General features: G+C 35.1%; 1 protein-coding gene across 1 annotated transcript; it reads right to left on the reverse strand.

The window, feature by feature from the left end:
* Positions 1-877: 877 nt before the first annotated feature.
* Positions 878-4,177, reverse strand: LOC118196862 (uncharacterized). Its single transcript, XM_035368348.2, has one exon. It carries the CDS (start codon positions 3,237-3,239, stop codon positions 1,536-1,538), a length of 1,704 nt encoding a protein of 567 aa, XP_035224239.1. The 5' UTR covers positions 3,240-4,177; the 3' UTR covers positions 878-1,535.
* Between the last annotated feature and the right edge of the window lie 23,400 nt (positions 4,178-27,577).

Below are 27,577 nucleotides of genomic sequence, written 5' to 3' on the forward strand. Positions count from 1 at the left end.
AAACATTAGGTTATGTTGTATAACTTCATTTCTAGAAGCAAATATCCACATAGCACATTTTGTTTGGCAATAGATTTAAATACTGAATACTTATAAGTAGAGCATGAACACTAATTAATAAAAATGTATGTCTTGAATGCCATTTGCATATAGCCAATAGAAAGGAAAAACCTCATTTGCTCATAAAACTTTGGATTTGATTGAAGATTAATATAAGCTGAATTCTGTGTTGGTAGCATCTGCAACGGTGTGGAACTTATCTTGTAAATCTGTATGCCATAACATTTCAGGCATAATTCATTTTTGTTAAGGAGGCAAAATATTTTAGACTGCAGTGCTAAAACACTAAGTATATTTTCCATTTCCATATTGCTTACAAAATGCTGTGAAAAGTGTAATTCAATCTAATGGTTTCAAACTTGGGAAAGAGTGGAGGAAATACAAAACCCATAAAATCTGAACGTGAAATAAGAGAATGGTGGTGTAATGGTGTATTTAATTATGGCAAAGCACACGAGTGCTATCTGCCTAAGGGGAGGGATGCTTTCGTGGAGGACTTTCTAAGGGAAACTGGCTCGTATACACGTTACACATGGGAAAAACCACGAAAACGCCCATGCAGCCAGCCCGTTCGCGGGATTCGAACCTCGGACCGAACTACCAGTGTTCAGCGACTTTACCGCTCGGCCGCTGGTGGGCTCTGAAATAAGAGAAACAGTCTAAACCTTTTCAATTAGCCTAGATATATGTGGCTTTAAATTTCTCTTTCATAAGAGGGCATAAAGGATAACCAAATGTTACTCTAAGTCACTATACTTTTAAATAACTTGGCCTTTATCTGACATAAATGAAGATTTTTCTAGTGAAGAAGCAAACAAATAGTTTACTATTTATTTTTATCAAATTACAATTTATACACCTCATGCAGTGTCAGCAGTAATCATTATGCCACCTGGCACAATCTACAAATTCTAGATTCTATCTGCATAAGTTTCTAAAAAAAAAAAAAAACTCTTAAATTCTGCCATCTGGCATGATTGCACCATCCCTGATCTTACACAATGAAGTTTCTTTACTGCATTGCTAAGTAAAGTTTGTTACTAATCTAATATCTTCTCAAAAATAGGAAGATTCTCCTTTGGGTAGATAAGCATATGCCTTTCCATATTATTCCTCTAAATATATTTTTACAGGTGTAACTCATGAGATTTTTCTCTTATGTAGATATGGTTACTTAAAGCACGATTTTGTATAGATGATATTTACGTACCTCATACAAAAGGTTTCTATGCTAAGTTATTAAGTGTATGTTTGTTTAATTTATACTTTTAACAAAATGACTTCTAACACACTTTATGCAGATCAGTCTACTCTTTAGCGTGATTGAGCACATGTTTATTTATCTGATTCTTTCGACAAAATGACTTATTACATATTTCACACATATGAGGTTTCTTCTCGGCGTGAATACGCATATGCTCCCACAAAACACGCTCTTGCTTATATGACTTCTAACACACTTTATACAGATCAGTCTACTCTTTAGTGTGATTGAGCACATGTTTATTTAACTGATTCTTTCGACAAAATGACTTATTACATATTTCACACATATGAGGTTTCTTCTCCGCGTGAATACGCATATGCTCCCACAAAACACGCTTTTGCTTATATGACTTCTTACATACTTCACATACATGAGGTTTCTCTTGGGTGTGAATAAACATATGGCTATTTAAATAATACTTTTCAGAAAATGACTTCGTACATACTTCACATTTATGAGGTTTCTCTCCTGTGTGAATACGCATATGTTTATTTAAATGAGTCTTTCGACAAAATGACTTATTACATATTTCACACATATGAGGTTTCTCCCCAGTGTGAATACGCATATGCTCCCACAAAAAACGCTTTTGCTTATATGACTTTTTACATACTTCACACACATGAGGTTTCTCTTGGGTGTGAATAAACATATGGCTGTTTAAGCAACGCTTTTCAGAAAATGACTTCATACATACTTCACATTTATGAGGTTTCTCTCCTGTGTGACTACGCATATGTATGTTTAAATAACTCTTTTGACTAAATGACTTCTTACATACTTCACACTTATGAGGCTTCTCTCCTCTGTGAACAAGCGCATGTTTTTTTAAATAACCCTTTTCACTAAATGACTTCTCACAGTCTTCACACTTATGAGGTTTCTCTCCAGTATGAACAAGCATATGCATCTTTAACCTATGCTTTACATTAAACTTTTTCTGACATATTTCACACTCATGAGGTTTCTCTCCTGAGTGAATAAGCATATGCTCTTTTAAACTATCCTTACGACTAAATAATGTCTTGCATATTTCACACTTATGTGGTTTCTCTCCTGTGTGAACAAGAATATGTTTGTTTAAAGCACTCTTTTCCTTAAATGATTTTGTACATACTTCACACTTATGATGTTTCTCTCCTGTATGAATAAGCATATGTATATTTAAACTACGCTTTACCTTAAATTTTTTCTGACATACCTCACACACATGAGGTTTCTCAATTGTGTGAATAAGCATATGTTCATTTAAAATACTCTTAAAACGAAATGGCATCTTACATATTTCACACATATATGGTTTCTCTCCTGTGTGAATAAGCATATGCTTCTTTAAATAACCCTTTCGATTAAATGACTTCTCACATACGTTACATACGTGAGGTTTCTCTCCTGTGTGAATAAGCAGATGATCATTTAAACTACCCTTATGACGAAATCGCATCTTACATATTTCACATATATGTGGTTTCTCTCCTGTATGAATAAGCATGTGCTTTTTCAAACTACACTTCAGACTATATGACCTTTTACATACTTCACATGCATGAGATTTTTCTCTTGTGTGAATAAGCATATGCTTGTGTAAAGAACTCCTTTGACTAAACGACTTCTTGCATATTTCACACACATTAGATTTCTCTCCTGTGTGAATAAGCATATGAATATATAAACTACCCTTTTGACTAAATGACTTCTTACATACTTCACAGACATGAGGTTTCTCTCCTGTATGAATAAGCATATGATTATTTAAATGACTCTTCCGACTAAACAATTTCTTGCATACTTCACACACATGAAGTTTCTCTCTTGAATGAACAAGCATATGCCTCCCTAAATTATGCTTAAGTGTGAATGACTGATCACAATCCACGCACACGTCAGGTTTTTCCTCTGTCTGGGTACCCATAAGCTCTTTCAAAACATTAAATTTTTTCCAAATAATTGGTTACATATCCCTAGACATGAAATTTTTTCAAAATATAGTTACGTTTTTGACATCATAGAACTTGCTACATACCTCAAGATGATGCTTATGTTCTGCATGGATGTAAAATGGGTTGGTTAACGGAAATCGTACTCAAAGTAGTTCTCAGATACTTCACACTAGCTTTCAGTGCCTTCTGCAACTATACTCGAGATTATGATGAAAAAAATATTAATATATATTGTGCATAAGACTGGTCTAATTTGCGACATAGGCAAGGGTTGATTTCTAAGAACACTTCAGTTAAACTCAGTTTGTGAAATTTGACACAAAATTCCTGTTCTCTTGTTAACAATCCTTGTTCAAGAATATATATGTGCTTACTCGTGAATTTACGTAATTGTATCATATATGCTATTGTACGACTATATGAAGTTTTGATTCTTCTTAATTGTTTAGGAAGCGCTTAAGATTTTGAAGAAATTACTTATTTAAGAGTGCCACATATTTTCCACATCTCATGTTACCGAATTTGCGCTGTATTTTGCTGTAGAAGAAGACAACTTTACATTAATTTGTAATGAACACTGCTCATTTATTACTTAATTCCACTAACGGACGAAGAACCACAGAACCAGAGTGAACCCAGAAATTAAACTCCGGATAGACAATATAAAAAAAATATACTATTTTGCGTCCGCTAAGTCTTTTTGCCCATTGAACGAAAATTAAATACACAATTTCTTCAATTTCAAAAGTAGTAAGTACATTCTACATTCTTCTAAAGGTTTTAGCCTTGAAATTATTTGTGAGTAAAACAAAGATACTTAGTTACAGTATACTGGGTTTCTACTGCACTGTGGCAGTACTTCCCAGTAACAGGAGAGATATCTCGAAGGAATACAGCTTTGAAGAAAAACAGGTAGGTCCTGTAGCAACATAATTGAACTGCGGTGCTTAACCACCAGGGTGCCTGGGCGCCATAACCCTACCCCTCATCGAATAACATGATAAAAGTTTCGAATTATGAGAAATATAACTGAATGTGCTAAATAATTAAATGAGTAAGAGTTTAAATTCATAATTGCTAATAGTTAAATACATATTTTTTTCTTAAGTACCTAATTACTAATCCATACATAATTAACTATTTTTAACAACTATTTCACAGTAGAGAATACATGTACACACAAGAGAAACAAAATACGAAGTGCGACGCCTTAGTGCCACTAGTAAAAACAAAATGCAATCAGGAGGAAAAAAGAACAATATACAATAAAGAATCTGAGCAACAATTTGCATAACACATATAAAAAATTACATATTACTAACATTTAGGATCGCCTTTGGGCGTTTACTGAAATTGAGGTCCCTAGTATCATAACAATAGTTAACAACCACAGGATTGTCCAGAAGTTCCTGTTTATCATAAAATGCCCTATATAGGCGGCAATAAAAATCACAAAGATCCTCTATTCTTAACTCTTTACGAATTTGGCTATTCCGAATGTACCAGGAGGCATTACATATCATACGCAATACCCCGTTTTGGGCAGCTTGTAACTGCCTTCTCAAACTTTTGCACGAGTATGCCCAGACGGGGCATGCATAACTAAGAATTGGACGCAACATGGTTTTGTAAATAACCAACTTATTATCAATAGATAGAACACTGTTTCGAGCATTTAAGGGGAAGAGTGAAGCTTTACTAGCTCGAAACTTCCTGAGAATATGTGTAACGTGTGGGTTCCATGTAAGAGATTTACTGAGGATCACCCCAAGATAAGGGACCTGCTTGACCCAGGGAATGTCCACACCATACATTTGCAGGTGAGTCGGGAAATTCTTCTTAGTAGTAAACAGTATGGCATGTGTCTTGTCGACATTCACTTTGACTTTCCATTTGGTCAGCCAAGTCTCTAGCGAGTGGGTGTGGTGTTGTAGCTGTTGTATTGCTGAACTAACAAATGCACTTTGCGTAAGGATTGCTTAGTCGTCTGCATACATGGCTAGTGTTGTGTTGTATGTAGTGGGGATGTGGTTCACGTAAATATTGAATAGGATAGGGCCCAGAAGGGATCCCTTTGGAACACCAGCCCGTATAGGCCGGTTTGTGGATAATGAACCAGAAACATGAACGACAAAGCGTCTACCGGTTAGGTAGGATTTAATTATGTTTGTGATGTAGTCTGGGAATTCCAGGTTGCGTAATTTGTATATGAGGCCATCCAGCCATACTCTATCGAAGGCCTTGGCGACATCTAAGAAAAGTCCACCAGTGACACGATGTTGTTGCATCCCACTGCTTATTAACTCAACAACTCTGTAGAGTTGATGCGTTGTCGATTGCTTACGCCTGAACCCAAACTGATAGGGTATGAGGATCTTCTGCTCATCCAGGAAGATGTTTAGTCTATGGAGAATAACTGCTTCCACGATTTTGCTAATTGAGCTTAGCAAACTGATTGGTCAGTAACTCTCAGGAGCAGTCACAGGCTTGTTTTGCTTTAGCAGAGGGACAATCTTCGCCATTTTCCAACAGGTAGGTCCTGTAGCAGGAGATCATCAGAAGGGGAGTAAAATAAAAGCATAAGGTTCGGAGAACAGCCTTAAAGCCAAAATGGGGAGAAACAGCTTATTATGGTAGACCACGTTATGGTTATCATCCGATGACGTACTTCTTCGAGGAGGACAGCGTGATACTTTTTCCCTACTAAGGGATTATCAGTAGTAGCAGATTCAGAAAATATTATTATGTTTGCTGTTTGCTTATCAAGCAAAGAGTATTAAATTAGAAATAGCACATGATTGAATAAAATATTGATAATTATATGTAAAAATAAGGGTTTAATCCTAGTATCCTGTGCACACGGGATTTGGCTACTTTTGGTGACTTTTATGATGAGCAGTAAAAACGGGAGTAAACGAGTATTCAAAGAATATATATAGTTATACATAGTATATACTGTGTATATAGTGATAGTATATAGTGTATAGTATATACATAGACGTTCTTTAGGTCATTTTTGGTGTTGGCGATAATTTTCAAAATCGCGCGAAGGCTGCACCGTATACTAGGATTTTACCAAAATAAGTGTCTTGCACCTGTAGATATTTATTTAATACTTTATTTTCTGTTTTCATTTGCTTTGTTATGCTTCCCTGTACTCATCAATGTTCAGACATGGCTTATTATATAGCTTTTTAGTATTTATTTTATGTGCATTGATTGCAAGTAATCTATAAACATTTTCTTGTACTTTCTTTCTTGCAATGTGTGCTTTAATATCGTAATGCAATAAAATAAGTCAATGTGTGCTTTCATATCATATTCATAGTTATGTACAGTAATCTGAAATCAGAGGAACTTTAAATTTGCCTATAGAGTGGCAGTTTTACTTCACAGTTGCTAGAAATATCTGGCTTAAACATACCTCAGTTTCTCAGACTAAACATATTTGCAGTATATTTGTTCTAGGACATTTGTAGCCTCAGTCTGATATTTAGTTTATAGCACATTTAATATTTTTAGTGTTTATTGTACGAATTAGAAATAATAATAACTTTTTAGAAATATGTATGCGATAAATTTGTGTGCTGTTAGACATGGTAATGCTTTCAAGTCTTAATTGTTCAAAATTCGACAAAATGCAATGGTATTGTATTTCATTTTTTAACTGCAGTATAAATATAAAAATTTCATTAAACCTGTTAGAAGGATACATATTTTGTACTATTTAAACACATATTTAGTTACATGCATTATGTAGTGGAAAGAGTAATTTGCATTAAACATTTCCTCATCTTTATAGTATTTTATATATATACTACAGTCAAAAGTCTTTAATCCGGACGTCCATAATCCGGAATAATCTATAATCCGGACCTCAAAGCTACAAACTTTCGGCGCATGCGTAGCATGCGCATAATACCTTTACTCATGCGCATATACGTTTACGCATGCGCATAATACGTTTACTCATGCGCTTTTAATGTATAACGGACGGTATAAGCTAAGCTAAAATTATCTAATTATCTATTTCAGTCAGTTAATGTTGCAGATTGCGTTGTTCCTTAATCTTCTAATTGGATCCGGCTTATTATTTTTTGCAGACTGTTAGAGTAATTTTATAAAACTAAACTTGAACTTTCGATTATGTCAAAAAGAATTTCCGTTTCTGGAGCTGCTAAAAGATCTACAAAGCGAAAGCATGTTTCGATGTCCATCAAACAAAAAGTGGAATTGCTGCAAAAAATGGGTAAAGGCATATCCTTTGTTTCTCTAACCATTCCGAATCTGTTTATCAATTTCACACTAATCTCGGGGGGGGACGTCGCGGCGGCGCAATGAACTGGAAGTTGATCTGTCAGCACTATCCTTATCTTCAAGGCAGATGTTTTTATTTTATTCGGCTTATAATTCCTTACTAAATGTAGTATTTCATCTAGATGTACTCCGCCTTTGATATGATTTAAATCAAATTCCTTGTCATTATAAATATCACGAATACACATCAAATAGTTTTGTGGTTGCAATTTTCTAATTTCGACTATGCGTAATGTATGCTTTAGGCATGTGCGCGTTGAAAGAAATGTTTAATAAAGTAAACAAATAAAAATTAAACTTTTTTCTGTAAATTTTGATACCCTTTAGATCATTACTGCTCCTTATTTCCTAAATTACGGTTTCATATTTTTAATTTCATAATTTCTGCATGCCATCTTACCAGATTTAAACTGATGATCTATAATCCGGAAAAACCGATAATTCAGAATCGCCGAAGTCCCGATGAGTCCGGATTAAAGACTTTTGACTGTATAATGCATTGTAAACTGAGAAGTCTCAATAAATTTTAATAAATTAATATTTCCTGATGTCATAAAATAATGCTGTATGCAGTTAATAAAAGTGGATCTAAATGCTATAAGAATAAATTAAAAATAGTTTGTTTCATTTTTGATTTTGTCATAAATATAAATCATTTCCAACTTACAGAATGTGATAGTGAAAATTTTGCAGTATTTCCTTCATGATTCATTTAATTTAATTAAGTAAACTGAAGTCTTTGGTAATTGTTTATGATTACAGCAAGATATTTGAGAATTATTATAAATGCATTGTACAAATAGATAATGCAAACTTTATGCATTACAATGACAGTGGATCCTATTTACGAAACAGAGATTGATTCTACTGCAGATCTTGTCAGCTAATTAGCATCACTGCAGCAGAGACTTGCTGAATAGTTTTCAAAGTATATGCCAATCACTTTTTTGTCATTGTGATGCATGTATTGCAGTTAGTAACAGTTCATCTGAACAATTCTGATAAATATCAAGCATTATTTCTTGTAAAGATCTATGATTAAAATGGCATTTTATTTTTTATTCTCTATGTTCTTTGCACTTAATATGTTTTTGTATTCATTTTTCACATTCCACAATACATTGTATTGCGAAAATTATTACTTAAGCCATGTTATATTATACCTTAGAGGCAAATAAAAATTAAATTTTATGTATATTAGGAATAGTATTTATGTGATAGTTGAATATAGAGTTCATATCATAAGTCATATACATAACTACCCAACAAAATGTTTTGCAATGAAATTTATTATCCTCCTTTTTACCAAATAAAAACAAAATGAGGCATTTAACACCTGTAAGCTATGTAAATAATGATGCATAGAAAATCTGTAAGGCATCTAAATAATGAAACATGTAAAATCTGTTACTCATGTAAGAGCAGTACATTTATTCAACTAATATGTTTAACAATAATATTGATTCTAGATTAGCTAATTGGCCCCCTTCTTGAAAAAAACATATAATGCATAGGACATTTTACAGAATTACAGCTAAACTCAAATTACATACTTTTTAATTTACTTATTTAGTAATACTTTGACTTATTGTATTGTGATTTTCATTTTTATTTTAATTTGATTTGGCTTGGTCTGCATGATTTGTTTATGTCAAAGTATGTGAGAGCTATTTGCATAAGCAAGAAGCATACTTTCATACAGGACTTTCTAAAAGACACTATTCGTATCCTCATTACACATGCAGCCAATCTGTTTACCTAGAACTGCAGTCAGGTCAAACTACCAGCTTTGAGCAACTTTAGTGCTCAAGCACTCGTGGGCACATTTTTGTTATGATGGAATAAATTTTTGCATTGTATTTTTACATTTTTCTTTGAAACAGTTATGGACTTATTTTCTGTTTTTGAGCTGTGATATTGAGACTATTGTGGTATCATTTTGCAAATGACTTGTATTCATACATGTGTCCCCAATAATACTTGTGTAATTAAAAACTTGCTCAATGCTTATTGTGCAAAGTATTCAGTTTAAAAGTATACCCTTCATAAAAATCATAATTGTACACATTCATAAGACATACCTTGTATATATCATACATTCAGGTTTGAGCCTTAGAAGGCCAGCGAGTTATGTTGTTAAAAATTTTTATCAACTTTGTACTATTAAAATTTTTTGATCATTAAATAGATAAGTGAAAGTTCACTTACCTTCCAAATAGGGCTGCCCTGAACTGCCTTCTTTTCTTCTTGTCGGTATCCGTCTCTATGATGAACTTCGATTCACTGCGCAACACAGCTATAAACCTTTTAAGAAATTTTAATTCATATGAAAGATATCTACAAAATATTTACAAGTTATAATGATTACAAGCATAATTTATACGGAGACGGTCTATCGTTATACATCGCATTTAAAATTAGACGCGTCAGCCGTTCAACTGACTACTTTTAGTCTCTTTCGCCAGAGGGCGTCCGTGGAAGTAAAGTTCTAGTAAGCAAACGCGACATATGTTGTTCCATTTGGAAAGATTAATTGGAATGAGCCTGTGTGTAAATACTTCATAACAAGATAGATACTTCATTTACTGAAGAATACTACTGAATTATATAGATATTGAAATTAACAAAGTGGTAGTACAAGAATTGGATCAGAGTATGGAATCATTAATCAAGGGATACTATGTATGGCTCGACACGACAAATCTACTCCATAGATTGATCTTTGCATAAATTCACCTTTGAAAACTGCCAAAAATATTTAACAAAAAAAAGGGGGGGAGAACTCTTAATGTTATGCAATGAAAGGAATGGGTTTTTATTTCTATAGCGGGCTACACTTCCTGACAATACATAAATTAAGTACACAAAGTAATGGAACTTTAAAAGGAAACCAGATACTTTTTTCGGGTAGTAATGAAGAAAATCTGAAGGTATTCCTAAAGGTTTTCTAAAATTGCCAGAACAAAATTTCCATAAAATGCTACTAAATATGTAACTAAGAAAAAACGGTCGTCATCTTGATTCATCTAAACCCCAAGATAGCAGTCAGCCTTCTACAAGTAACCCAGATAATCCTAATAGTCAAAAAGAATTTGTCACCTCAACCTAGTTCAGTTTCATGTATCAAATCTCAGAGAAGGCGTGAATGTCATATTCTTTCTGGCATGTAGGCATTTGAATTCTGCTGAAGCAAAAGTTTCCTAGAGCAGCCGATGATAGAAAAAGATAAATACATACAAGACCATTGGCTAATGAGTTGCATTTTATTTTGCATACACAATCTTATGCTTTAGAATATATTTTCATTTCAGAACACGTTTGCCAAAATGGGACCTTCATTTATTACTTATCATTTATTATTTTAAAAAATTATATTTATTACAGAATTTCAAAATTTTAGTGAACAGTTTATTAATTACACTTACTTAATTTTTACAAAAGTAATTATTGAGATATCTCAGGCTATTATAAATCTCAGTATATCATAAATTTTAAGGTATGTATATATCTGAAACTGTTAATAAGAAATTAGGCACATTCACATTATTTAACTAAATTCATTTTATAAACTTGGTATATTTTTAATATATTAGAGGTATTTTTGAACTGTGAGTCATAATTGGTTTGGTTTAGTTGATTATAGCAAAGCAAACTAGGGTTCTCTTTCTAAGGGAGGATGCCTTTGTGGAGGACTTTCTCAGGGAAACTAGCTCATATACATGGTACAGGTAGGGAAAACCATGAAAACGCCCATACAGACAACCCAATTCTTCTGTAATCGAATAGGAACTGCCCGTATTCAGTGATTTTTTATCACTCAGCCACCGGTTACCTGTGAGTTATAAAACATGTGCTGACACTGAGTAAAATAAATTCTGCTTTATCATAATTGATGACACTTTTGTATGTCTTGCATAAAACTCGCATTTAAAATTATTTTACCGTAAATGCAAAATTCAAGGAGGGGGAAAAACTATCTCTTTCAAAAACATTGAGGGCTATCTGCCTAAGAGGAGGGATGCCTTCGTGGAGGACTTTCTAAGGGAAACTGGCTCGTATACACGTTACACACGGGGAAAACCACGAAAACGCCCATGCAGCCAGCCCGTTCGCGGGATTCGAACCTCGGACCGAACTACCAGCGTTCAGCGACTTTACCGCTCGGCCGCTGGTGGGCTCAAAAACATTGAGATTAATAGTTTAGAAATTTTTATAATACCAAGAGTAATTTCTTGTAAATAGTTATTCAGAATACCAAGAGTAGTAAATTACAAATTACAATGTTATATAGAGAAGAGAATGAAATTCTAAAATAAAATGCGTTATAGATAGAACCTTTGTATAGTATAGATTATCTTGTATAAATAAAGCAACAAGAAGAAGAAAGTTCACAAGGCTTTCAACTTTACATGTCAGTATTGAAAAACATTCCACAAAAGGATGAGAAGTTTTACACTGAATTTTGACCATGTGGTTTAATGCTTTATTAATCATAAGCATATGCATTTCAAGTGCTATCTGCCTAGAACAAGATGCTTCTTAGCACCAAAAACACGGTAGCAGTTCAATTGAAAGCATCCTTAAATCTTCCATAGATTTAAAGATGAAATTATATAACTTTTCTAAAATTACTTACATGCACAGCATGTAAAATTTAAAGCAATTTAATGCCTTACTTTCAGATTTATAAGCATCTTTATCAAGAACTGCAAAAGAGGTTAATTTGATTGTCCTATCAATGCAAAACTGAAGTGTTATAGCAAATGAGAAAAATATTGTAAATAATCTTTATTACAAAAAGAAAATAGAATTTATATAGCTAAAGTATTTTTCATAAACAGCTGAAGGACACTGAAAAAAAAAAGATGTCTTAATATGGGAGAAATTGCACTTGTGTCCCTGGTATTTAATGAATAATAAGAAGAAAGTTAAGCATTTAGGTAGTGAAGGAATTATTTAATGTAGGAAAAACCAATTCATTAAGCATAATTTTAACATTATTTTGATAAATAATTTTAACATTATTTTGAAAAACCAATTCATTAAGCATAATTTTAACATTATTTTAACATTATTTTATGAAATCAGCCTGTGAAAATGCTCTATTCTAGCTATAAGATATATAGCAGTCTGTGTAAGATTTTATTAGAAAGACACACAAATAAAGGCCATTATTGGTTTTCGCGGTTTCCCCATGCGTAATGTAAATATGAGCCAGTTTATCTTAATAAGTCCTCCATGAAAGCATCGTTTCTCTTAAGCAGATACCCCTTGTAAACATCGCCATATTCAATTAATTTAACCTACAATTTCAGTTGCATTTCTGTAACATATAAAACGACACACCAAAAAGAAGTTATCTGAATGAGACGAAAATCTGTGGATGGATTGAAAACGAAACTAATATGATAGGAATTTAATTTTTTATTTAGGAAATGCAGCTAAAGTAACTATAAAGCAAAATAAATAATGCAATGGCCCACCTTTAGTCCTAATGCAAGCTTTAATCCGGTTAGGCATTGACTCGTAGAGTTGGCGGATGTGCTTCTGGAGGATTCCTTGGCATATACTTTCAAACCGGCAAGTTAAATCAGCGCCATCCAGGGAGGGTCGGACATGGCTCCTCAGAGCCCAAACGTGCTCAGTTGGGGAGAGATCTGGCGATCGCGCCGGCCAGGGAAGAATTGAAGACGCACGAAAACAATTAGTAGAAAGGCATGCCGTGTGCGTCCGAGCATTACCCTGCTGAAATGTAAGCCCAGAGATACGTCAAAGGGCTAGAATCTCATCGAAGTGCTGTCGTGCTATAAGGGTGCCACACCAAACGAGGCCTGCTGTCAAATGAAATGGCACCCCATACCATAGCTCCTGGTTGTCTCGTTGACAGTATCCAGATGAGTATGCATTGCTGTTCTGAACGTCTCCAGACATGTCTTCGCTAGTCGTCGGAACTCACTTCGAAGTAGGACTTATCGCTGAAAGCAATTATATTCCAGTCTGTTAGATCCCAGGTCGAATGACCGCTGCAAACATGCTTAACGGTGTGCTTTGGCGATGGGTAGCCGGCGCAATGACTTCTGTGACTTCAGCCCCGTTCCCAGAGTCTCGTTATCACTTGTCATTGCACTGATCTTCCGGCTACACGTCGGATGAAAGCATCAGAGACTGAGGTTGTGAGCGTGTTTGGACGATCACTTTGTCCTTGCGTTCTGCCGTCGCTTTTGTTCGACCGTTACATTATTGACGCTCTCTATAACCATGGTTTACCCATTCCTGTCAACATCATAGAATGGTCGCATCGCTCAGATCCAAATATCTAGTTATCCTGCGGCCACCCTCATTCCTTTATTCTTAAATAGTGACATCTGCTCATAGTTTTGACGAACCCGTCTACGAGACGTTGGTACAGTCCACCTAGATCGACGGACCCATACTCGCATGGCAGTTATGCATTATCAGTGGAATATCTTCCGTTTTATGTACCATCCGTCCATAGCTTAGTTGGCAGAGCAGTGGAGTGTAGAGGTGTTGACACAGCTATCCATTTCATCCGGATGCTCCGCTGGAGCTCCATAGCTTGTCAATCATTCAACACTAAATGTTATTGCCATATTTCGTTGTAAGGAATAGCCATACGCAATTTCTACCTATTTGGATAACTTCTCAATGATTCGATTTCTGTGTTATAGGCTGTATGTATACCTGTATGTAAGTACGATAGATTTCAATTTATTTGCAACAGTACTTACTTGTCAGCTGATAACATTACGCTACTGCCTATTAAAATTGCAACATCCTGAAGGCGACATGCAATAAATGTCAAATTTGCATGAACCCCAAGTACTGCATCCTGGATATAAGAACAATTAGCATTCCAGTGCATGCACGCAAAGCATGTATGAGTAATCCCATCTGCATTGCATTTAAATGAGGAAAAAATTGAACAATGGGTTTTTCATTCAGAAATCGTATTTAAGCGTTAGTTGCTCGGATTAAGATTATACTACGCCCCCTATAAAAAGAAGAAACTCTTACTAGTATGAGTTGGAATTAGACCACGGCAAGATCGTGGACTCTTTGGACTACGATTCATTCTTCCGCGACATTGCTGCCCGTGTTGGTCGGGATCCCATGACTGTAAGGCGAATATGAGATCAATGGGTCCATATTGAAGTCCGTGCAAAATTTCAGCGGCTTTGGGCATTAAAACCCGAGAGATCCTTGCGGGCAGTGAGATGACGTCTGTAACACCACGAACAGTCAGCACGGTGACCACTGTTGCTGCTTCCCATGACGCTACTGTTGTGTAATTTGAAGGAAAAGGCTAGAGGGCGCTGTTGCTCACTTAGTTGAAAAAGAATAAAGTTTGTACATGTTGAAGGCGGCGGCCTAAGAATACGCTCTGTATATAGTAATTAAAATATTGTTAAAAATGTAAAAGTGTTAAAATTAGTGAACTCACTGAACCACCATTATCTGATTTGGAGATGCACAAAGTATTAGATGGTGCATGCGGCGTAAAGTAAGGCTTTGTGAAGATTTTAGGTGTTCGATCTAAGTGTTTCGATTTGAATTTAACAATGGATATTTCATATTCAAAGGATAATGGAATTCCAAATAAAGGTAGGAAATCTTAAATTAATTATTTAGTGATTATTTGTAGTAAATTAGTAAGTATTTATTATTGCTGTCGTGGGTATATTTAAATTAAATAAAATGGAAGATAAGTTAGATAAGTTGAAACGTAAACGTTCCACATTGAGATCGTCTGTTACTAGGCTAATTAAAGTGATTGAAGATAAATTAAAAATTGAAGGGGAGGAAAATTCGATTAAAGAATTACGGGAATTGTTCGAATTATTAACCGAAAAGAAAAATAATTTGAGAACGCTTGATGATGAAATTCAAGAGTTAATTGATGTTAACTTAATTGAAGAAGATTATAGTATAAGCGAAGAATACAATGACAAATGTATAATCGCTTATAGTCAAATTAAAGCAGTTTCTAGGTGCGGTTACCGCAGTACCGCCAGCGAGGAATCCCCAAAGTTCTGATTTAAACCAGTTTAGTGGTAATGGAATTTTGCATGTAAGTTCCAGTTCTAGTGGGAGTAGTACGGTGAAATTACCGAAATTAATGATTGATAAATTTTGGAGAGACCCCAAACAATGGAATGAATTTTAGAATAGTTTCGAAAATTCGATAGATAAAAACGAAACGCTTTCAAAAATACAAAAATTTGCATACTTAAAAACATTCTTAACGGGACAAGCTTCGAATGTTGTGTCAGGCTTTGAGTTAACCGAAAGTAATTATGATAGTTGTGTAGCATCACTAAAGGACAGATATGGTCGAAAAGACCTGATCATTAATTCATTCATGAATAAAATTCTCAATTTAGAAGCCGTTAAAAATTCTGCTAACGTAAAGGCTTTACGTAAATTATATGACGAATTAGAAGTTTCGATTCGTAATTTGGAAACTTTAGAAGTAACTTATGGCTCATATGGACATTTACTAATTCCAATATTATTAAAATTAATTCCGGACGATTTAGTTTTGGAATTTAATCGGCAAAGATGATCGAAAGATAAAGTTGAAGTTTCGGAATTAACACAATTTATTAAAACGGAAATAGAATGCAGGGAAGTTTCAAATTTAGTATTAAATGAAAGGAAAAATCCTGTGCCTCCGCGAGTCGATCAATTAAAATATGTAAAAAATACACCATATGCATTTCAATTAAAATATGTAAAAAATACACCATATGGCTGCATTTCATACTGCAGTTAACCGAAAATGCATCTTTTGTGATAATTTGCACGAGTCATTTAAATGCGAAGTGAATGTTTCTGATAAATTAAAGAAAGTAAGATCCGAAAACCGCTGCTATTCTTGTTTTAAAAAATTCCATACATCAGAAAGGTGCAGAAATAAAACTAAATGTAATAAATGTGGCGGTATGTATCACAATGAATCGATTTGTACTAATAAATCCCTTGTAAACAAAAAGTTGGAACAAGGTTATTCCAAAAATGAAACTGAATCTCTGACTTTGAATTCTGAGGAAAGAAATAAAGTTCAAAACTTAAAATTGATTGCTTCTGTTCCTCAAGGTGATAATAATAATGACTGTAATGCCAGGGAAATATTATTACAAACTTGTACAGTTTATGCTTGTTCTAAGTATAAATCAAAATTAACTAGATTAGTTCTTGACCAAGGCAGTCACAGATCCTTTATAACGAAAAAATTGGCCGACCATTTAAAACCTACTCCAATCCGTTATGAAAAACTTTCTGTTTATTCATTTGGTGCGACGAAGGCAATGAATCATTCATATCCGGTCGTTGAAATCGAAATTCAGAATTGGAAACAAAATAATAAAATAAAAATTGAATGTTTGATCTCGAATGTTATTTCCTCGGCGCCCATCAGTGTGCCTAGCAAACAAATTGCAGACTTTATGGAGCATCTGGGGTTGCAGATCGCCGATTGCTCAAGAAAAAATAACACAGATGTTGAGATATTAATTGGCGGGGATGAATTCTGGAATGTAGTTTATTCAGAAAGAATTAAAATATCTGAAGGGTTGTACGCAGTCAGTTCTGTGTTTGGTTGGGTTGCTGCAGGAATCGAGAAAAATAAAACAAATAAAAATTGTTCTGAAAATTTAGCGGTAATGACAAACACTGTTGTGTTGAAAAATTTAAGAGGTTTTTGGGAATTAGAGCATACGGGAATAAATGACTTTGATGATTATTCCGATATTGCCTGCGAAATAGTAGACCAGTTTGAAAGAAATTTGCAGTTTAAAAACGGTAGATATGAGGCAAATTTAATCTGGAAATACAGTCCGAATAATCTACGAAATAATTTTAAGGTAAATAAGAAACGATTCGCAAAACTTCACAATAAACTAAGTAAAAGTCCAGAGATTTTTCAGGAATATAAAAATATAATTGAGAACCAGATATTAGAAGGAATTGTGGAGGAATGTCCGAATAATGATACAAATTTGGGTTATTTTATGCCGCACCGAGCAGTGATACGACCTAGTGAAACTACTAAGGAAAGAATTGTGTACGATGCTAGCTCAAGGACAGAAGACACGAATTCGTTAAATGACTGCCTTGAATCGGGACCTAATCTAAATCCAAATGTACTAGACATTATGTTAAATTTTCGTAAGTTTAAGATAGCGTTTTGTGGAGACGTTGAAAAAGCATTTTTGATGATAGGAATTGCTGAAGGTGATAGACAATTTCTAAAATTTCTTTGGTTTAATGAAAATAATGACTCCTTTAAGATTATGCAAATGTGTCGCGTAGCTTTTGGTTTGACTATATCTCCTTTCATTTTGGCCGCCACTATAAAATATCACATTCAGAAATATGAAGATAAAATGCCGGACAGTTTCCAAATGTTGAATTCTTCTGTCTATGTCGACGACTTATATTTTGGAGCAGGAACGGTTGAAGATGCATATCGGTTATCTGTAGATGCGGTTAACATATTTAAGGATGCTGGGATAAATTTCAGAAAATTAAGAACTAATTCTAAAGCATTAAATGATTTATGAGTCTCAAATGAGATTAAGGAATCAGATAACAAACTAACTAGTGAATCGAATTTCTTAGGCATGATTTGGAATTCCATTGAGGACAATATAAAGTTAAATTAAAAAAAAATTAATTGACTTTTCTACTGGAAACGATTTTGCTACAAAGAGGAAACTTTTGCAAAGTATCGCCCAAATATACGATCCATTTAGATTTATTGCACCCTTTGTTATTCGGGCAAAAATTATTATGCAAGAAATCTGGTGTTCCGGTTCTGACTGGGATGAGGTCCTTCCTGCAGAGATTTATGACAAATTCAACATTTGGCGGGATGAACTTAGTGATTTAACTGAAATATCGATACAGCGAAATTTCTTTGATGACGATCCAATGAATATAAGCCTTCACCTATTTTCGGAGGCTAGTCTTAAAGCATATGGGGCCATCGCATATTTCAGATACCGTGCGAGTGATTCAGAAATTGAAACTTCCTTTATCATGTCGAAATGCAGAGTTGCATTTTTAAGATCAATCACGCTTCCTCGTTTAGAGTTAATGGCAGCACTCGTGGCTGCTCGAATGTATAAATATTTGAAAAAATTGTTTGGCGATTTAATTCAGGATGTTTATTTTTGGAGTGTTTCCGAAATCGCTATTACTTGGATTAAAGGTTCGCCAAATAATTGGAAACCATTTATCGCCAATCGTGTTACAGAAATACAGGGCATATGCAACAAAGAATTGTGGAACCACTGCGAAAGAAAACAAAATCCTTGCGATTTACTGACCAGAGGAATTAGTGCTCAGTCACTAATTAAGAATTATCTGTGGTGGCATGGGCCACACTGGTTACGTTTTCCTACTGAAAACTTTCCGAAACAAAAGAAATTAAAACCAAATTCAGAATCGTTGGAGTTAAGAAAAAGTATTATTTTGACTGTACCTGTAATTAACAATGAATCCCCAATTTTGCATATAGAAAAATTCAGTTCTTTAGGAAAATTACTTCGAATTACTGCCTATGTATTTAGATTTATTGGGAGGCTTCGGAAAAGGTCTACAGGAAATGGACCTTTAAGTGCTTTTGAGATTAGAGCAGCTGAACATTATTGGGTAAAAATTACGCAACGAGAATCGTATCAAGCGGAAATAATTATGTTATAAAATAAAAAATCAATTCTCGATTCTTCCATCTACTCCCTTAACCCAAGGCTTGATGAGGAGGGAATTCTTCGGTTGAAAGGTCGCATTCAATTTGCAGACTGTCACGAGAATTTAAAACATCCTATTCTATTACCCTCTAAGTGCAAGTTTACCGAGTTGATCATCATGGACTCGCATGAAAGGGTATTCCATTCTGGAGTTAATTCGACACTGACTCAGATCAGAGACAAATATTGGATCATTAAGGGAAGACAGCGTGTTAAGACTATCATCAGCAAATGTGTGATAGGTAAACGATATAGTGCTTGTCCTGGGGTACACTACTTCCTCCAGACAGAATCCAAGAATCGCCTCCATTTGCTGTAACCGGGTTGGACTTCGCCGGTCCATTTTTTACAAAAGACAGACAAGGTAAAGTTTACATGCTTTTGTTAACGTGTGCGGTCACTCATGCCTTACATATAGAGATAGTAACTGATCTCAGTACTGAAAGTTTTTTGCTAGCTTTCCGAAGATTTTTAGCTCGCCGAGGACTGTGTACCACCGTGTACTCCAATAATGCCAAGACTTTTAAAAGAGCTGACAAAGAACTAAAACATATTTTCTAAACTTTGAGTGACTCATGTGTGAAAGAATTATTTTCTGCTAGAGGCATAAATTGGAAATTTATTATTGAGAGGAGTCCATGGTGGGGAGGGTTTTGGGAGCGTATGGTACGAACTATAAAATCCAGCTTACGAAAAATTATTGGTCGATCATCCCTTACTGTGAAAGAGCTTGAAACAGTGCTCATTGAAATCGAGGCAATGATTAATTGTAGACCAATTACCTATATGTTTACCGATCCCAATGAACCTTCTCCACTAACACCTTCTCCTTTTCTGGTTGGTAGACGATTACTATCTCTGCCTGCTAATAAAATAACATCAAATAATTTGATTGGATCAAGAAATTCAATTATTAAACGATATAAATACCATCAAGATATTTTAAATCATTTTTGGAAGCGTTGGAGATCAGAATATCTTTTTAATCTGAGATCTGCCAATATTTGTCCTCCGCACTCTAACGCATCTCAGTTTAAAATCAACGATATTGTCTTGATTCATGACTATAAACATCCCAGAAATCTCTGGATAATAGGGAAAATTTTGTAATTAATGCCAGGCAGAGATGGTAAAATAAGATCTTGCATAATTAAAACACCTACTGGTACCTTAAAAAGGCCTATACAATTGTTATATAATATGAAACTTAACTAATGTTTGTATTTTGTATTTTTAGGTTTGATTCTCCTGACTTTGCTGATAGGTATCATTTAATGTTTTGTAAAATTTATATGCTTATAATTATGTATGCATGTTTGTTATATTTAACCATGTCTTTAGGATTGATTGTCGAAATATTAATTGAATATTCTAGAATATATTACTGAAAGATGAACTCTCCACCGAGTTCAGGTGGGGAGTGTTGTGTAATTTGAAGGAAAAGGCTAGAGGGCGCGGTTGCTCGCTTAGTTGAAAAAGAATAAAGTTTGTTCATGTTGAAGGCGGCGGCCTAAGAATACGCTCTGTATATAGTAATTAAAATATTGTTAAAAATGTAAAAGTGTTAAAATTAGTGAATTCAATGAATCACCATTATCTTATTTGGAGATGCACAAAGTATTAGAGCTACAACAGAAACAGGTGCACCTACAGTGGACGTCATCGACGACACTGCGCACAGGAGTGCACCATGTCATGATTCAGACGAAACCAAACGAAAAGGTCTACAATTAATCATTCTGCGTACAGCATGATACGAACGCATTCGTGTGCAGAGGCATAGAGGAGAATGACGTTGCCAACTTGCATTCGTGAAAATCACATGAGCCCAGCACCTGTCGTGCTGGTATGAGGTGCCATTCCGCCTTCAACCTGGTTACATCTTGTTCCCATAACCGGTAATGTGGACAAACGTCTTTACATTTGATATGTTAATGCCCGTGGCTGTGCCCTGTCTTCAAGGCCTGCGTGACGCCATCTTTCAACAAGATGATACACGACCTTATGTTGCCTTATTATTTGCCTGTACTGTCCTGAAGTTCCTTGAGACAGAATGTGTTCGAGTGTTGTCCTGATCACAATTCTCTAGATCTCTCACTCATCTTATCATGGGTTGCCGGGAGATTTCCATGCCATCACTGGCCAGAAAATAGAATTGAAGCTCCATGGAATGAAGTACCTGTGTTTGCCATTCGAGCTTAGTTCGATTAGATGCTCAGCTGGATTACAAATGTTGCTGCTGCCAGAAGTGTTAGCTTTATGTATTGCATTGCGCTTGTTATTAATCCCATACCACTTGTTAATTTAATCATATCTTCCTCTTACTACATTAATAAATACGACGTCTGCAGCACCACAGACAGTGACCACAGTTGCTGCTTTCCATGACGCTACAACAGAGACAAGTGCACCTACAATGGACATCATCGACGACACTGGGCACAGGAGTGCTCCATATCGTGATTCAGACGAAACCTATTCTGCGTACAGAATGAGAACGAACGCATCCGTGTGTGGGGGCATAGAGAAGAATGAACGTTGCCAGCTTTCATTCGTGAAAGTCATACGGGCTCAGCACCTGGCGTGTTGGCATGAGGTGCCATTCCACCTTCAACCTGGTCACCTCATGTTCCCATAACCGGTAATGTGGGCAAATGTCGTTACATTTGTGATTTCTTAATGCCCGTGCCCTGTCTTCAAGGCCTGCTTGACGCCATCTTTCAACAAGATGATGCACGAACTTATGCTGCCTGTGCTGCCCTGAAGTTCTTTGAGACAGAATGTTTCCGAGTGATCAGCACATTCTCCAGGCCTCTCACTTATTGAGAACATCTTATCATGGGTTGCCGGGAGATTGCCATGCCATCATTCGCCAGAAAATAGAACTAAAGCTGCATGAAATGAAGTACCTGTATCAGCTTATTTGAATTAGATGTTCAACCGGATTACAGATATTACTGGCTGCCAGATGTGTCAGCTTTGTGTACTGAATTCCGCATTTTATGAACGCCAAACCACTTGTTAATTTAATCATATCTTCCTCTCATTATATTAATAAATACAATACATAGGATAAATATGATTCTGTTATTTGCTTTGCTTCCTGGTATAGAAATTTTAATGAATATCACCGTATTTGTTATCTTCTTATGAATCTGTACTACAATCTAATTTTTTGAACCGTCGATATTTGAATTTTTATATCAGAATCTATCTCATATTCATGTCCAGTTCTGTTAAGTGCGCAGTGCGTGCATGCAAAAAGGCCACCAGATCCCTAGTTCGACCTATAGTGTATTTTAAGGAATAAAATCCAAACACTTGATTATGTATGAATTTGGTGTTTCTATGCTGTTGGTATGCATAGGGCTGCCCAAGCGGTATAATGGTTAATGACACTGAATGCCGTAGTGAAGGGTCTGGGTTCGAATCCCGGAGAAGGCGTAGCTATTGGTGAACTTATAATATCTTCACATTATAAGCCATCATGTGCATGGATGTTTGTCAGCTGATAATGTGAAGCTATTATAAATTTACAACCATTCATGCTTTCTTCATGCGTGAAGCAAGCGAGCACTCAAAATACAAGGCCAGCCGAAATTCTCTCGAGAAGCTGATAGTAGAGGAATAAAAGTTGGGAGACCCTCGGAACACCCGCAGAGCCATCTTCCATTAAAAACTGAGGTGCAGCTTACTGGTTAGCAAGACTCAGCAATACACAACGTACTTTTGGGAATGGACGGGTGCTTACCAATTAACTTAACCTACAACTGCCTTTTCCAGTTGGGATGTTATGAATGAAACTTCTATATGATAGAATATGTGAAAAGATTTATTTCCATAAAAGAGTGTTTTTAAACTTAATAGTCCTCAGATAATATTTAAAATGATTATTAACGGAAACATAGTGAGATATACCTAAATTTATTTACAACCTCTCCTGTATTCCCGAAAATTCTTATAAATGCTGTTAGTACAGGAAGTTTTCAAAGCTAAAAATTAAGAGCAACATAAATAAATGTACAGTGGGAGGGGGGGAAGAATCCAAAATGATTTATATAGTTTTTTGTGGTCAGTACAAAATCTTAATTCAGAGTGATTTAGTTTCGATGTTGTTTGACTGATTGATAAATAGCGCTCTAAAATAGTATTGGCTGGTTAAGTTTCGAAATACAAAACATCACCAGCATTATGTAGACAGACATTACTAGAAATGTGCATGTAGGAAGTCACTTGATATAGATTAATAGAGGAATGACACAGTCTAGAGAGGTTTATAAGCAGTTACTATTTTTAGTACAGAAACTGAAAATACCTAAATTAAAATGATGAGTTAAGGGCAAAATAAATTAAATTAGAATCTTGATTTACATAGTTTCTATCTATCAATCTCTAGATATAAATTTAACAATATACAAGAAACATTAAAAAATTAATATTCTATTTTATGAGGTATTTTTTAAATATATATGCGGAAAAAGACTTTAATATCTATAGTTCAGATTTCAGACACAAACTGTCTGCTTAAAGAGATTTGGATTTATTAAGTTATGGAAAAGTATGCTAGTGTATATTTCTTGATGGAGTAATGCTGTTAAGGAGGGCTTTCTGATGGAAACTGTCTTGTACTCATGTTACGCAAGGGAGAATCTATGAAAACGTGCATGCAGCCAATCTGTTCCCTGGGAATTGAACTTGGACTGAACTATCAGTGCTCAGCTGTCTTACCTGCTGGGCTGTGAAGGAAAAAGATGCATTCATGGATAACTTTCTACGAAGAACTGCCTCTGTTCATGTTATATATAGGGAAAACCACGGAAGCATCCACGGAGCGAATTTGTTCACCATAATTTGGAGTTTGTCTAACTATCAATGTTCAGCAGTCTTACCCACCAGATTCCATGGTAGGCTGTATATATTACAGATACAGTTGTTAATCACATTTATGGATTTTATGCCATCTCAGTGTGTTCACTATGCTCCATTCCTTTCCAGTGTGTATGATTTCAAACATGAAAGCAAGATTTCAATATGCAAGCAATAAAAATTGTTCAATACATCGCACTAATGCTGTTATATGAGAAAATAAAGCAAAGATTATACAAAATTTAAAAAAAATTCATATGGCAGTAAACTACGTAACACCACATTTCACAAGTGACAATGTATTGTTTTAAGAGATTGTTTAAAGAATCTACCTGGTAATAACAAAAATTTTTCAATTTGTGTGAAAACTGTCACTAAATTTAGTTTGGTAATGATACAAGATTTTCAGTGTATTTTGATAATATTAAAGAACTTTGTTGTTCTGCATGTGATAGGATACAAAATCAAAATGTTCATGTTATGTCTGAAGGCATGATACATACATACAGTCAATAGTTAAAAGAGGCAGAATAGTTTTAATTCTAAAAAAAAAAAAAAAAAAGTAGGTCATAATTTCTTATTAATACCATAGACTTGAGCCACAGTTATATGTCAAAACTGTTGTTAATAGATATTTTTTTACTAAATTAGGTTAGATTATTTATATCGCACAGCACATGAGGGTTATCTGCAGAAGGAAGGGGTACTTTTGTGGAGAACTTTCCTAAGGTGAGCTGGCTTGTATTACTATTATTATTATTACGTTAAACATGTCCAAAACTACAAAAACTCTTATGCAGCCAGCCCATTTACAAGGATTTGAAGCATCCATATTTAGGGATTTCGCCACTGGTGGATGTTTGTTTATAGTATGGAAGACACAAACATCTACAGAATTCAGGTATGCTTGAGATTTCAGCCTCTATAGGGGTATACTGATAACCAAGGTTAAGTCAGATTAATTTATTAAAGCAAAACACATGAGAATATCTGCTCAAGGAGACATATATCTTTGTGGAGGACTTTCTAGAGGAAACGGTTTGTATTTACATTTCATATGGAAAGCCATCCAAACACTCATTCACTCAGCCGGCTCATTGGGATTTGAACACGAGTCAAACTAGCAATATTCAGCTTTCTTATTCACTTGGTCGCTGGTGTGCTACTTAGAAAAACTACAAGAAGTAGGTATGAAATGTCAAAATTATGATGCTCTCGACTAGAGATCACACTACGAGGACTATAATTCATTTTTAATTCATATTTTAAAGAACTGTGAATGGCAACGACTTAACTGAGAATTACGCATGCGTAAAGAGATGAGATTTCTGTGAGACTCCTGTCAGAGAGAGTTTGGGAAGCTCTGCCAGCGAGCTGAGGTGTGGAGACTAAATTTGTCCAGTGATGACGAGTGCTATCTTTAACGTCTCTGATCGTGTCACCAACTCGGATATGTACTCAAGTTTTTCTAAATGTTGTAATTAAATTATTAATTACAACATTTAGAAAATTAATTATAAAAATTAAATGTTGTATCTGTGTTGTGTTGTGTAATTAAAGTGATGCATCACCAATACCAGTGTTGATTCCGTTCCCACTGAAGCATCCACGACGTCACACCACCATAAAGTATTATGAAGAAAATCTTTAGGTTCAGCTCAACGTGATATCAAATCAGCTGGATTATTATGAGTGCTAACATGGTACCACTCATGAACAGCAGTCATGATGCGAATAACAGAAACTCTATTAGCAATAAGTGTCTTTACTTAATGAGGTTCCTTATTAATCCATGATAACACTGTTGACGAATCAGTGAGATAATACACCTTGACTATGCGTATTTGAATGGCCTCTAATATTCTTTTCATTAGTTTTACCAAGAAAACTGCATCACAAAGTTCCAAACGAGGAATGGTAATTGACTTCAAAGGTGACACGTGAGACTTGCTGAACAGAAGTCTTGATAAATATTCATTCGAAGGTGACATACATTTCACATAAATTGCAGCACCATAGGCTTTCTAACTAGCATCACAGAATCTTATAATTTCTATTTGCTGCAATCCATTGGTTAGAACAAATCTAGGGATGCGATAATCGTTGACTATTTTTAGGAAGAGCTGTATTCCAATTTATTTTTAGAAGCAAAAGGTTTTGTGGAAATATTTTAGTTTTTGTCGTAACAGGTCCAATCAAACCTAACGGATCAAGAGGCGACCTATCGTTGATAACACATTTCTTTTCGTTCCTGTTTCTTCAATGTCTTTAAATCGTAAGAAAAGCAGTCTGTAGACATATTCCATGATATTCCTAGGGTCTTTGTAATCTCTGGCTCTTGATGTTGTATCTTTGTAATCTTTGTAATCAGTAATTTTAAAGGAGTAATCCTGAGTTGTACTTTCCTTATTCTTCAATAATTCTGTATTATTTGAACACCATTTGTGTAACTGCATTCCAGCACGTTCTAGAAGACAGGTTAACTGTATCTGCAATTCCTTGGCTTTTTGCAGCGTATTAGCTCCAGTGATAATGTCATTCACGTAACAGTCCTTCAGTATGGCTCTTGAGGCATGAGGAAATTCAGTCGCTTCATCCATTGCTAACTGTTTCAGGAGCCTTGTTGTGAGGAATGGTGCACTTGCTGTTCCGTATGTTATCGTCCTTAGACGATAAGTCTGCACAGGACTACCAACTGATTCTTTCCACAAGATCAATTGCAGGTTTCGTTGAGATGGTTCAACAAGTATTTGTCTGTACATCTTCTGAACATCAGCTCCTAATGCATAGTTGTACTTTCGAAATCTAATAATAATAGGAAATAAATCTTCTTGAGGTATTCGCATTTTGATTAATATCGAATTAAGTGATTTTTCCTTACTAGTAACCGCTGATGCATTAAACACAATGCGAAGCTTGGTAGAGGTTTTCTCTGGCCGATAAACTCTGTGATGACTAAGATAATTACGAATCAACGTTTCAATTTCTTGAACTTCTTCCATGTGATTTAGATCCTTATATTCCTTGATAAAATTCTTATATAATGTTTTCATATTCGAATCGCTTGCAGTTCCACACTTGATGCAGTCTTTTCTCAGCCAGCGTTTTCGATTCTCCTAATTCTACACCTTCCCTAATGGGTAACTGAACTACTCTATAGTGAATACGCTTGAAATGTTGTTCACAGTATTTTCTTCTTCACTTAAAACATCCTCGATATTTCCAATGGATTCAACTTCCCAAAATCTTTGCAAAATTTCTTCAACTCCTTATTCACTGTTTAGAACTAAACCACAATAATTTAATTCTGAGTTACTCTTTCATGCACCAGACACGGTATATCCACAAACTGT

This window comes from Stegodyphus dumicola, chromosome 9 (assembly GCF_044657685.1).
Source record: "Stegodyphus dumicola isolate Sdum_Otavi_A_Nest chromosome 9, ASM4465768v1".
Taxonomy (NCBI): Eukaryota; Metazoa; Arthropoda; class Arachnida; order Araneae; family Eresidae; genus Stegodyphus; species Stegodyphus dumicola.